The following is an 11,881-nucleotide window of genomic DNA, read 5'->3' as shown; positions in this document are numbered from 1 at the left end:
GCTGACAAAGTCTTGCACCGCCAGACACCCCACTGCTCTTTGAAGATATTCACCAGCCCTTTGCTTCAGCAGCAATCCACAGCACAGGTTTCAACAACCCCATCTGGCTCTTCCTCACACTTCAGGGTTTAAGAGACACAAAAGCAACAAAAATCCAACTCTAACAAGGTCAAGCTTGGTCAGACCTAGCCTGGCTCAGTCCCCCTGTCTTTGTCCCAGAACAGCCACCCAAGGACAGATCCCCATCCCCTCCCACAGCCATTACAAGAGAGGGTCACACGATGGCTTTGCCTGGAGAGGATCCACTTCCACATTTTTCTGACACTGTGTTAATGCCAACAGCTTGTTGAGGTGGGACTGAGGAGAGAGTAGCAGTCTCCCTTAAATGTCACAAGTGTTCTTACTCCACACCCACTGCTTCCCACTTTCACAAAGATGCTTCTTTAAAGGGTGGGTGAGAGGGAGAGGCAAGGAAACCAACTGAAGCCCTTTCAGCTGCACCTTCTTTTTTGAATGCCCAGATCAAGAGCCTGCTAATAGCCCATGTGGTGGCAAAGCAAGGCTGGGGGCTGTTTTACCATCAGAAATGTTCATTGCACAGCATGCTTCCAGGGACCTCTCCCTCTGCTGCTCCTGCTGTCACTCTGTTTTCCTGCCACCCCCTTCAGACACCACAAGATGACAGACACTGGCTGGGAGATGGTGCCAGGCAGGGCTGTGTCTGCACAGCACATCAGGATCACAGAGTCACAGCATGGCTGGGCGGGGAAGGGACCCCTGGAGATCTCTAGTCCAAAAAAAGCAGGTTGGGGTGCCTGCAGGCTCTGTGTTCTGCTGGCTTCCTGTGCTCAAAGACACAGGATATGAACAGGACTACTGAAATAATGGCAGGAAAATTTGCTGCAGGTAGGCACATTCAGTCAGGTGAATTTTGCTGGAAGGCCTAGGGCCAGAATTTAGTCAAGGCTGAGGCCTCCTAACAAGGACAGCTGGGCAGGAAAACAGGGCATGAGAAGGACAAAAGGGGTGTCAGATTTGCCTCCACCCCCTATCCCCCTATTGAGCCAGCCTGCACACCCTGTTTCCAGCAGCCCTGTTATGTCATTTGAACAGGAAGAAATATTTTCCAATGGAAACTCCTTCCATAGCCCTCATCAGAGAATTGTTCCCCTTTACCAAACCAACAGAAAACATTACACAGACTGCAAAAGAGGATTTGCTCAGAAGAACCCTCTCCTTCCCCAGTTCACCCCCAGAGGAGAGGCGGGAGCTCTTAATTAACAAGACATACAATTATGCTGAAGTTGATGGCAGAGAATCAGCCAGCAGCTAAGAGTTTGTGTCAGCAGGATTTAGGGACCTGCCTGAAGCAGCCAAAGCAAGCAGGACTTGAACAATAATCCAGATCTAATACCTGACAGAAAATAAACCCTGAAACTCAAAACAAAAACTGAAGTGTGAACCTCTGTGTAGGAGAGGCTCTCACCATGTTTTTTACAGAATCTCTCTGGAAGCAATTAACAAATATTTCCTATTACACTAATGACTAGTGGAAATGTTCAAAAGCAACTCTTGAAAGCCAACAGGGCTGCAGGAATTACACCAAAGAGCAACTGCGAAAGTTGAGAATCATTTGCATTCAAAAACACAGGACTCAACATCATGAGGACAGAGAATTGAATCAGAAGAAAAGAAGGCAAGAAACAAAGACTGCAGATCAAGCTCTTTGGGTAGAAAACAATGTGCTAGAAAGAAAAGTCTGAAGCTGAGAGGCTCCTCAGCTGGACATGAGCTTCCAGCAGGCAAAGCCCACCGGCTCCCCTGAGAGCTCACACACAGCTCTGGGCAGCTGCAGACCCTCCTGGAACTCACTCCACAAGGCTTTGTTCAACTCCAGAGAGGCTCTGGAAGAAGTTGCAGGAACTGTTGGACAGAAAGGAGGTTCAAATCTGTCTTTTCAAGAGCAGATTGGCAGGGAGGGATGGACAGCGTGTGGAAAACCTGTGAAGAGAGAGATGATTTCCAGCAGCAGAGAGCTCTTAAATCTCACAGAATAAAAAGCCTCCCAAGGAGCCACTAGTTGTGAGCCAAATCGGAAGGAGTTTGAACAAAAAGATGGATTTCTGACTGAACACTGGTATGGATGCTTGTGAGAGCTGCCTCCAAAGGGAGTGGGCCTCCATCTGCTGAAGCCTCAGTGGGGTGTGGAAGGCACCAGAACTCACCCAGCCTTTGCAGTTAGCACCAACATCTTCACGTTGTTTTCTTTATTACCTGTTTATTAACAGTTTGGTTTCTCAAATAAAGGTGCTGTTTTTTATTTCCTCAACAACTGCTCTCCTTGCTGGGAGCATTTGTTGCACATGTGAAGCCATGACAAGGACGTTCAGATGTTCACACACAAGAACAGGTTTCAAAGTCCACTGCTAACAGCTCTGGCCTGGCATTACAGTGCTTAACACGTCCCTCTTCCAGGGAGCAAGGTGCTCTGTCCTCTTCACCCTGATTCCAACAAGCAGCCAGCAGCCCTGGATTCACCAAAACAGGGCTCTGTCCTGAGGTGAGAGAGAACCCAAGGGGCCAAAGCAGATGAGAAAGAGAAATTAAAATATTACTTTCCTGCTTTCATTTCTTTTGTGCCTGTGGTAAGTGCAGGGAAATGAGGTAGAGTGGCTATGAGGTAAGGGGAATCTAATCTGAGAAACAGAGCAGCAGGGTCATTCTGTGGTGCCACAGGACAAAACAGAACAAGGTGCTGTGGCCACTTGTGAGGAAGACCAAGAGAACACGCAGGTGTTGAGTTCCTGACCCCCAGCTGAAGGGAGAACAGGACATTCCCAAGGGTCTCATTCCCAAGCCCTTCTGCAGGCTCTGTGCCCTGCCCCAGCCCTGGCAAACACCAGCTGGCTCTGCTGGCCAGGGGGCCTGGACAGTGCTTGATGGTTTTATTTCTTCTTGGGAGCAGCCAGTCTCAGCCCATTCAAGACAAACCAACTGTAACTGTGTCACTACAACTCACAGAAGTTTCAGTAGCTGCTGCTTTCAGCTATTTTTCTGGGAAAAGAGAAACAGCACAGAGGGACTGTTTGCTGCGAGCTCACAGAGGACACCCCAGCTGGACGGAGGCTGCAACCACATCTAACAGGGGAGAAAAACAGGCCCCAAGGTGGCAAACGTTTCCTTTCCATCTCTGGGTGCACAAGGGGCAGAGCTCAGCTCCTCTGCATTGCCTCCCAAAAGCTGCCCTGCTGCGTGGGAGCTCCGGGTGACACAATGGAAAGCAGCACAGTCAGGGCCAGGGGCAGCCCCCAGCCCCCCAGGATCAGACAGCAGGAAGGCAGCAGGAGCCTCCTTGGAAGCTTCCAAAGCCATCCTGCTTAAATTAGAGACAGGCAAAGTGAGCAAGGTGAGTGAGTTTCAGCACAGAGCTTTTACCTGTGGAGCTGTCACGAAGCCCAGCAGCTGCTGTTGGACACTCAGGGTTTCCAGCAGATGAGACACCCCGCAGCGCTCCGTGGGCAGGGCTCCACTTCTCTGTTCCAAATGAAGTGGAACATGTTTGTACCTCATGAAGCAAAACCTGCTAAGCTGTTCCACCTCGTGCTGTAACTCAGCAAAAGCAGAAGCCACACAGCACCTTAGATCCGAGTTATCTGCTTAGATCACCACACAGCTGGTAGAGTGTGCATCTTTAAAAAAGCCTGGATTTCCACTGATAATTAATGTATTGAACATAAACACCTTCCTTTTACACAAGGTGTGTTTGTACCCATCCACCCTCACATGGAAACCTTTAAAGATTTTTTTGACCTGGGGCTCAGGACCTGCCCAAGGACTGAGGGACACCATCCTCACTCCAGCACACACTTTGGTTTCTGGGTGTTTCACACCAACAGCTGTCCAACCCTGGCTTGCAATATCATGACACTGTCACACAGGAATTTGAGATGTATAAACTCTCTTCATTAGAAACTATTATCCCTAGATAAAGTCTATAACCAATTTAAGAGACTTGATTCCGAAGAACCAAATTTTGAAAGCTAGATTGCATGACATTAATAAAACTGAAAGTAAAAAATGACTCAAGAGCCCACATGAAAGGAAAACATTAGGCAATAATAAACTGATGGTAAGAGATTTTTTTTTTAGCAGTGGTTACAGATAACTAAAAGCAGGGTAGAAGCTGGAAGCTGTGGTTCAGTCTCCAGTCTCTTACCAGAACACACTCTCAAGTCTGTAAAACCATAATTGGCCCTGCAGGTTCCTTCAGATGCTTGATTCCCATGGCACACCTCCCATGTGTTCATTACAGGACAGGCTTTATCACTGGTATTTTCCACAAACACATCAACTCCTCAGACCTAAGTCAGGCCCAGTATAGAGGGAGCAGGGTATTAAGGGACCAGGTTAGAGCACATTTGGTGTTACATCTGCAATTGTCAACTTGGAAATCTGAATGTGTGATTGGGATTTCAACATGCAGCCTCATGTATCAGCACAGGAAGAGCTGGGAGTCCTTTAGTTCATAGCCAGAGGGCCAAGTGGGGCTGGTTTAAGAATTCAGCCATGTCCAGCTTCAGGTGATTCCTACTGAAAAGCCCAGTGGTTGCCTGGGCAATAAAGGTACACGTGCTTCTAACAAGTGACCTAACAAGAGGAAGGAGTAAATAACTTCCCACCCCAAAACACCCAGCACTCTCCTCCCTCAGCAAACTCCACATTCAGTTATATTTTTAAATTACAGTTCTGTGATGAAGCAGAGTCCTGAGACACTGCAGTGAAAACTCAGTGCTGGGGAGGTCTCCTCTGGCAGGCAGGTGCTGGCCAGTGAATTTGGCATTTGGCTGCCCAAGTCCTGCGGGGCTTGACAGAAATAAGTCAGAGGAGGAGCAACCAGTAAGGGGCAAACTTCAAGCTGAAAGCTCTGGTTTGAGATAATGACTCTAACTTTCCTTTCAGGGCCTTTTGTACCCTCCACAAGCCTTAGGTCTGAGTAGCACGAGGTGATTTCATGCAGTTCTTCTCACAGAAAGCCACCACACACAGGGATCCTCCAGGGCAAGGTGTGAGCCGACCTGCTGGAAACCTCTCCAGCAGTTTCACAGGGCCACAATTCCTGACCTTTCAGACAAAGCACCACTCAGCCCTCAGAATCCACTCCCCCACACTTTTCTTTATTTAAACAGAAAAACACATCTAGGCTGACAAGTTTAATCACTCCTTACCAGAGCCCAAAGGATCCCAAGTGCTGAAATTTTAAGACCAGTCCTTCTCTAAGAGTGTAAGCCGCAAGTTTCATTCTCAAAGGAAAAAATGCCAGTAAATGAAAGACAAAGTGTTCAGATTTATTTGGAAATTCACAGTTTCTAATGGCACTACAGCTCTGTAGTTACATACTCTTGCTCCACAACACTGGATGCTGCACTCTGGTGGTATGAATTTTCTTCATCCAGGTTTGACATCCTTCTGAATTCACGTTCAACACGTCTGGTTCATGTGCTCTGACTGGCTAATTGTGCAGATCAACTCTGAAAGTACATCACTTTAAAGTACTCATAAACTAACAAGAAAGCAGCAAAAAAACAAAGGCTTTAAATAAGTCACATTACATACAATACCTAGGAAAGGCATCAGATCTGTTAAAAAGGGTACCACTAAAAGTGCTCAATAAATTAACTTAGTTTGTACAACGTGAACCTGTAACATCTATCAAAAGGAATAACCTTTTGTTCCACTCACTCAGAACCACACTCAACAGTTCAGCAACCACACATCCTATAGTATCCAAGTACACAGTCACAGTCAAAATAAAAAACACTCGAGTATGAAATACCAGCCATACCAACACTGCACATTTGTTAGCCAATACAAAAGCAAACGTTATGGAAACACCTGCTGTGAAGCAGCCTGAAGCTCAGACTCCAGGCCTGGCAACCTCAACATGCCCAGAGCAGGCTCTGAGAATGCACCCTCACATTCTTCAGCACAACAGCAGTGAGCACTCCTCATCCACTTCCTCCAGAGAGCTGCAGCAGGCCATTCAGGTGACAAATGCATTCCTCAGCCTCCATCACCAACAGGAAATCCTCAAGAGCCACCGTCACTGATTTTGCACATCAGAGTAAGCTCCGATTGTGACTGAAGGTGCAAGTAAACACAACTGCCATCCCTGGTGAGAGATTTTCCTCAACAGAGTTTACAAAACAAGAATCTAGTCAGGCAAGTCCATCTCTTGGTATTTTTACAGTATCCAGTCCACATTACTGAGTCCAGCTGAAGGCCAACATGTCCCTTTACAGCACTGTAGTGTTGCATCTTCAAAAAAAGCTAGAGAAATTACAAAATAAATCAAATGACAAACAATTGTGTCTCCCCTCTTCCAGTGGCATTATAAATAGACAAAAGGCACATAAATATGGGAAGGTGCAAGAAATAGGAACAAAGCTAAAGGAAGAGGATTAGGCTTTTATCCCTATTCCACCCAACAAACTGGGTTTCAAAAAATTTCTGCCCCAGGAATTGTGAAAAAAAACCTTTATAAAATGAACCCTGCCCTCCCTCCCCCCCACGCTGTTCTCATAGGAAATTATCAGCCTTGTAAAGCTGCAGCTTATAGCCAAGATTGACACAATCCCATCTATTTAAAAAGGCAGAAACCAAATTTCTGAACACTTTCCAATGAGTTGAGCTCTTCGTCTCCCACTATCCTCCCACAGAATACCACAGACTGTTCTCAAACGAACAAACACTCTCCTGTTTGAGAAGTTCAGCTAGGTTTAGATGTGTCCAGAGACTGTCGTGACACCGAGTGTTCCCACTGTTAGATCTTTGTTGCCTTTGATTATGTCATGCAGACTTGGCATCGACCCCGACTTAGTCTGTATTAGAGTTTTTATGAGCTTCCCTTGGTCTGAAACTTTCGACCGCCTTCGCTTTACAGCCCTCTTCTCAGTCTTTGCCTTTTGGGCCTGCCCGTTGCACAGGCTCGTGCACGCTGAAATGCCACAGAAATAGGACTCGTCCGACTGCGACGACGTCTCGGAGCTCCCTTCCGAGGGAGGGCCCTTGTAGGAAGAGTGATAAACCTCCCCAATGTTAGAGAAGTCCCTCTGGTTCGTGAAGGGCTTCCTTCCTTTGATCTCCCCGTTGGCTATCGGGTGCAGGGGCTCTGTCGTTGGCTTAATAGTCTCTGGTTTTTCACTTTTGTACTTGCAACGCTTTTTCTGAAACCACAAGTGAAAAAAAAGAAGTGGTGAGGTTCTGGAAGGCAAGCAGAGCATGCAAGCCAAGCCTAGGAACCAGCAGGGAGAGCAGCTGAGACGCGCATCACCTGCCAGCATGAACACCTCAGCCCCACCAGCTCCTCCCCACAGGGTGAGACCGTACCTTCTTCTCTGGGGAAAACTTCAGGGGCTCCACAATGTACAGATCCTCTGGATCCACTGCAAGAGAGAACAGACACTCAACAGTGCTGACCCTGCCAGCTCTAGAGCAACACGGTCCCACTAAACAAAATATTCCCCTGAGCAAGCACACTTCTCCCTCTCTCCCTCTGTAAGTTGAGGGGACACAACACAAACACTAAGTCAAGTCAGCACACAGAGAAATTCCCCAGTGCTGTTGTGGCAGCTGTCAGTGACACACACCTGAAAACCCCTGGCCTTCTCATAGCTGTGGCCATGGGAGAGGTGCAAAGAACATCCTTTGGGGGAAAGGAGGAGTCAGTGAGTTGCACTCTAGGCAAACAAACTGCTCCCAGTGCAGGAGTGTTTCATGTGCAGCCTGCCCCTGACAGCACAGATGTGCACCTACCGACGAGGCAGATCTCACACTGACCTGAGACCAGTGGGGAGAATTTGGGAAAAGCGTCATTTTGAAAAAAAAAAATAGGCCTTACCTAGTGTTTCATGGCATCACACTGCCAGCTCCAGAGTTTTAATGGAGTTTTAGTCACAGAATAAACCTGTGAGGCAAGTTTACTGCACCCAGAAGAGCTGTGTCAGCAGCATATTTGCTGGTTACTGTGATCTGCAACACTGGCTTTTGCATGGCACTCATGGCCTAAGAAATCAAAAATTACTTGTCCCAAATCCACCATGAATACTGCAAAGATCAGATCATTCCTCATACCCAAGCCAAGATAAATGGTCTAGGTTTTCTTACTGAAGTTGCTAAATTTGAATCCTAAATACCTGCCAAGTTTCAAACATAGGCTATCAGGACTTCAGAAAAGTAGGACACTCAGACTTCCCACGTCTGGCATTTCCAAGAGAAAAAAAAAACAACAAACACTTTCTGCAAGCTTCACAGCTTTGCAGACCTGAGTGCCTGCTCTGATTGCTCCTAACCCTAAAAAGCCATCTGCAGAGCAGAACAGATCTGCAGCAAAAGGTTTCTGCATTTAAGGTTTCAGCATAATTCAGCACAGTTCTGTGAGTATCTGGTAACTTGTTCACAAACCACCTCATCTTACAGAACACATACATGAACACACACACAATGTGCAGCACTAAGAGCAACAGCACAGAACAGATGTGTGATATGAGTAATACCTTCTTTACCAGCTAGCTGAAAAGACTGGGATCTGACCAGTGGAAGGGAAGTTCTTCTTTTCAAATTCATATCATCATAGGAAGAGAAACACCTGGGAAATTCCAGAAAGCTTTTTTAACACATTTTTCTCAAGACTTTATCATGTACATTTTCTCATTAAAAATCATTCCTGGCAGAAAGACAGAACTGTCTGCTGCGGTGCCCAACAAAGCCTGGCTAACAGACACAGTACTGTGTTTGCTACAAGTTATCAAGGCATGTTTTTCAAGTGCACTAGCCCCAAAATGCTCCCAGGAGAGTGTTATGATTGAGAGCCCCTTGCTATCAATTCTGAGTGTGCAGAAAGAAAACTCAGAATTAAAGCACATGTGTCAGTACCAGCAGACTTAGGAAATATTAATAAAAACTGCAAGAAGAAATAAGTTTCAAATATAAATACATTACCTTTTGGGGCTAGGGTAGTGATTGCTTTTGGGAATTTTTGAGAGGTAATCTTCACAGAACTGAGAAGGGCTCCTGCACCGCTGCACAAAAAGCACCAAGCCCAGGATGAGGCAGAGAACCAGAGAAATCACCAGGTAAGTCTGGCGATCAGAAACCTGCAGGGATTGGAGACAACTGCTGAAGACACAACAATTCCATCATACTGCCATTCTTACATTCTAAGCTCTCAAAGACAAATGCAATGTTCTCAACTCACTTTTCTTTAGTTTCACTGAACACCTGTTCATATTTCAGTAATTTGTCAGAGGTTTGATGCAGTCTATTGGCTGTGCAGCATTCAGGAGTGAAGGCTGAATCCCACTAGCTGCTATCAGGACAAGATTCCACTGCTTCCAGCATGAGCACAACTACAGAAGCTGCCACCCCCTGCAAAGAGCATCCCAACCTCCCTGAAAGCAATACACTTCCCATAGGAAACCAGGCTCAGAAAGTAACTTCTCTGGTTCACAGCTGGCATGGATGCAACACTATGGCAAATCTAAACTGTACTTTTTATCAGCTGACACTGCAGTACTCCACAAAATACCATTATAATCACTTGATTCAATGTGGTTTCACTGTCCACAGCACTCAAACAGGAGCTCATCCAGCCAGGCATCAAAGGAGGAGCCTCACCAAGTGTTAGCTCTAGGGAGGTCTTTGGCAATACCCACAAAATATAAAAGATCCATGTTTATGGTACTGCTTGAAATGTCAGGCAGGCAGAACATAAACACTGGGGAGAAAACGCTCCTAATACTGTTGCTGAGATTTCCCTAATCTCTAAAGATGACAACAGCCAGTAGGGAAAGGAGAAGGGTGCCTTGGCTCAGACTGCAATCATGGGGGCTAGGGGGGCTGTAGTAATTGTGACCAGTTTTGCTGTGCACAAGACAGCTCATGTTACTCAGATTTGCAGCTAGAAGTTTCACATAAAGGAGGCTGAAAGCAACACAGCAGACAATTTAAAACTCCATTTGAGGACTCTGGTCTCTTCAAATAGAGATGTGTTTATGCATCCATTTCTTCTGGACTGTGATTACCTCACGTTTCAGCTCCGCCACAGTCGCTGACAGATTGGAAGCCAGCTGGGTCATGTTGGTGAGCTGTGCTTGTAGCAGCTGGATTGCCTCTGTCTGACGCTGATCCTGTGGAGAACAGTCATGGGCATGCTGTCAGTGGCCAGGTTCCCTCTGTCACATGCCCTCATGGCTACAGAATGTGTTCTGTCTGACACAGCAAGGCACTCAGCAGCCACACAGCCTACCCAGCACCGTTTCCAACACAGTGCTCACATAACATCTTCGTTTGCCAACTAACATTCCCTAACATTATGCCAAGTGCATTTCATTAGAGACACTTGTGCTGTCCTCACCACAGGCAGAGTGAGCAGGCAGCTCCACACAGTCACTGTCAGGAGGCCACAGGACACACACACAGCTGCCAGGCACAGCTCCAGTCCAAGGCTGATGCACAGGACAGGAGCCCAGACCAGCCAGGAATGGCTCCTTCCCAGCTAACAGCTACTGCCTGGAAGAGCCCTAACAGGACTCAATCCTATGAGAAATTAAGGAAGGTGAGCAGAACACCAGAGGGGCTAACTTCAGACTGACCAGCACTGATACTCTTCCAAAAAACACCAAACCCAACCCAGAAAAGGCGACACATGAAAGCTGCCATTTTCACCACTGTTCATGGATGAATAAACTCCAGGCCTGGGACTGCACTTCAGAAACTTTCAGACAGTTTGGGATCAAGTCTGCTATGCCACATGCACAGCTGCTTTAGTGAACGTTTAGCACAGCAGTTACTGCTCTATTTCACAGCTGCTCAGGAAAGCCAAGATGGCAGAGCAGGGGAAAGCCACATTTTAAAGAATGAAGTAAAGTTTTTGTTACATGCACTACATTTTTAAATGCAGATTTGGCCTAAGCCATTACTGTAACCTTCTTCCTTTCCATAGGCTCAGTCCCTTCAGCAGCAGAGAAATTGTCTATCGATACTTTAAATCAGATATGAAAAATGAACCACGTTAAAGAAATTGTTTTGAGTGCAGTCACAACCAAGAAACAAGAGTTGGAACTGACCTGGGTAACTTTTTTATTGACAAAGACATTGAAGAGTTGTTGCCATTACCATCTGACAACTGATCTTTTCTTCAATTACAGAATCAGAAAACAGAGCTTAAAATGGCTTTATTCTGAAACAACTGAGAACATGTCTAAAAGTCTTATAATGGAGAAAAATAGGGTAGCATGGAATGGATGCTCTTAAAAGGCAGATATACAACTCAGTTGATAGAGGATTTCTGCACCTCTGTGGCAGAGATTTCACTGAAGTCAACTGCAACAACAGACCCAGGGGTTTCTCAGGGCTTCATTAAAAGCAAGCCCTTCCAACTAGGAAAACACCTCAATACTCCAAACAAATCATACCTGCTCTTCTGCTATTCTTGAGGTGTTCTGAAGTTTTATTATTGTTTTATTGAACGCCTTCTGCATTTCTTCCATTTGTTTTCGGTACCTAAAACAAAAGGTGTTTAAGGCTGAAATATTAGTGCACAAAACTCCTCAGCTTAGACTTGTCTTCAGAAAACATGACTGCCAGCAAAACCTTCTCTTTGCCCAAAGAGCTTTATTTAGACATCAAGTTGTACCTGCTTTTAAGTTTCACAAATAAAACAGATGTGTCTTTTGTTTTGGTTTTTTCCCCAAGGTTATGGTCCAATCTATTTCAACAACTTCAACTTTAGTGCCAGTTCACTCTGCACAATAAACCGTGAGCCTCCTTCTTGGAACCAATTCTGAACTGGGTGTATCTCCCACTCTCCTGTAGCTAAGGAACA

General features: G+C 46.1%; 1 protein-coding gene across 2 annotated transcripts in view; it reads right to left on the bottom strand.

Moving 5' to 3' along the window:
* Positions 1 to 5,324: 5,324 nt before the first annotated feature.
* SUCO (SUN domain containing ossification factor) overlaps positions 5,325 to 11,881 on the bottom strand; it is a 39,113-nt gene continuing 32,556 nt past the window's right edge. For both annotated transcript variants that reach the window (XM_041420022.1, XM_041420023.1), the window contains 6 exons: positions 11,472 to 11,559; positions 10,080 to 10,184; positions 8,998 to 9,152; positions 8,553 to 8,644; positions 7,387 to 7,442; positions 5,325 to 7,223 (listed from right to left, as the gene is read on the bottom strand). In XM_041420022.1, coding sequence (XP_041275956.1) covers positions 6,777 to 7,223; positions 7,387 to 7,442; positions 8,553 to 8,644; positions 8,998 to 9,152; positions 10,080 to 10,184; positions 11,472 to 11,559 — 943 coding nt within the window. In that variant the 3' untranslated portion in view covers positions 5,325 to 6,776. The remainder of the gene's footprint in view (positions 7,224 to 7,386; positions 7,443 to 8,552; positions 8,645 to 8,997; positions 9,153 to 10,079; positions 10,185 to 11,471; positions 11,560 to 11,881) is intronic.

Source organism: Onychostruthus taczanowskii, unplaced genomic scaffold, assembly GCF_017590055.1.
Source record: "Onychostruthus taczanowskii isolate IOZ18803 unplaced genomic scaffold, ASM1759005v1 scaffold63, whole genome shotgun sequence".
Taxonomy (NCBI): Eukaryota; Metazoa; Chordata; class Aves; order Passeriformes; family Passeridae; genus Onychostruthus; species Onychostruthus taczanowskii.
The sequence above is the reverse complement of the archived record's forward strand: the minus strand, read 5'-3'. Positions and strand labels throughout refer to the sequence as shown.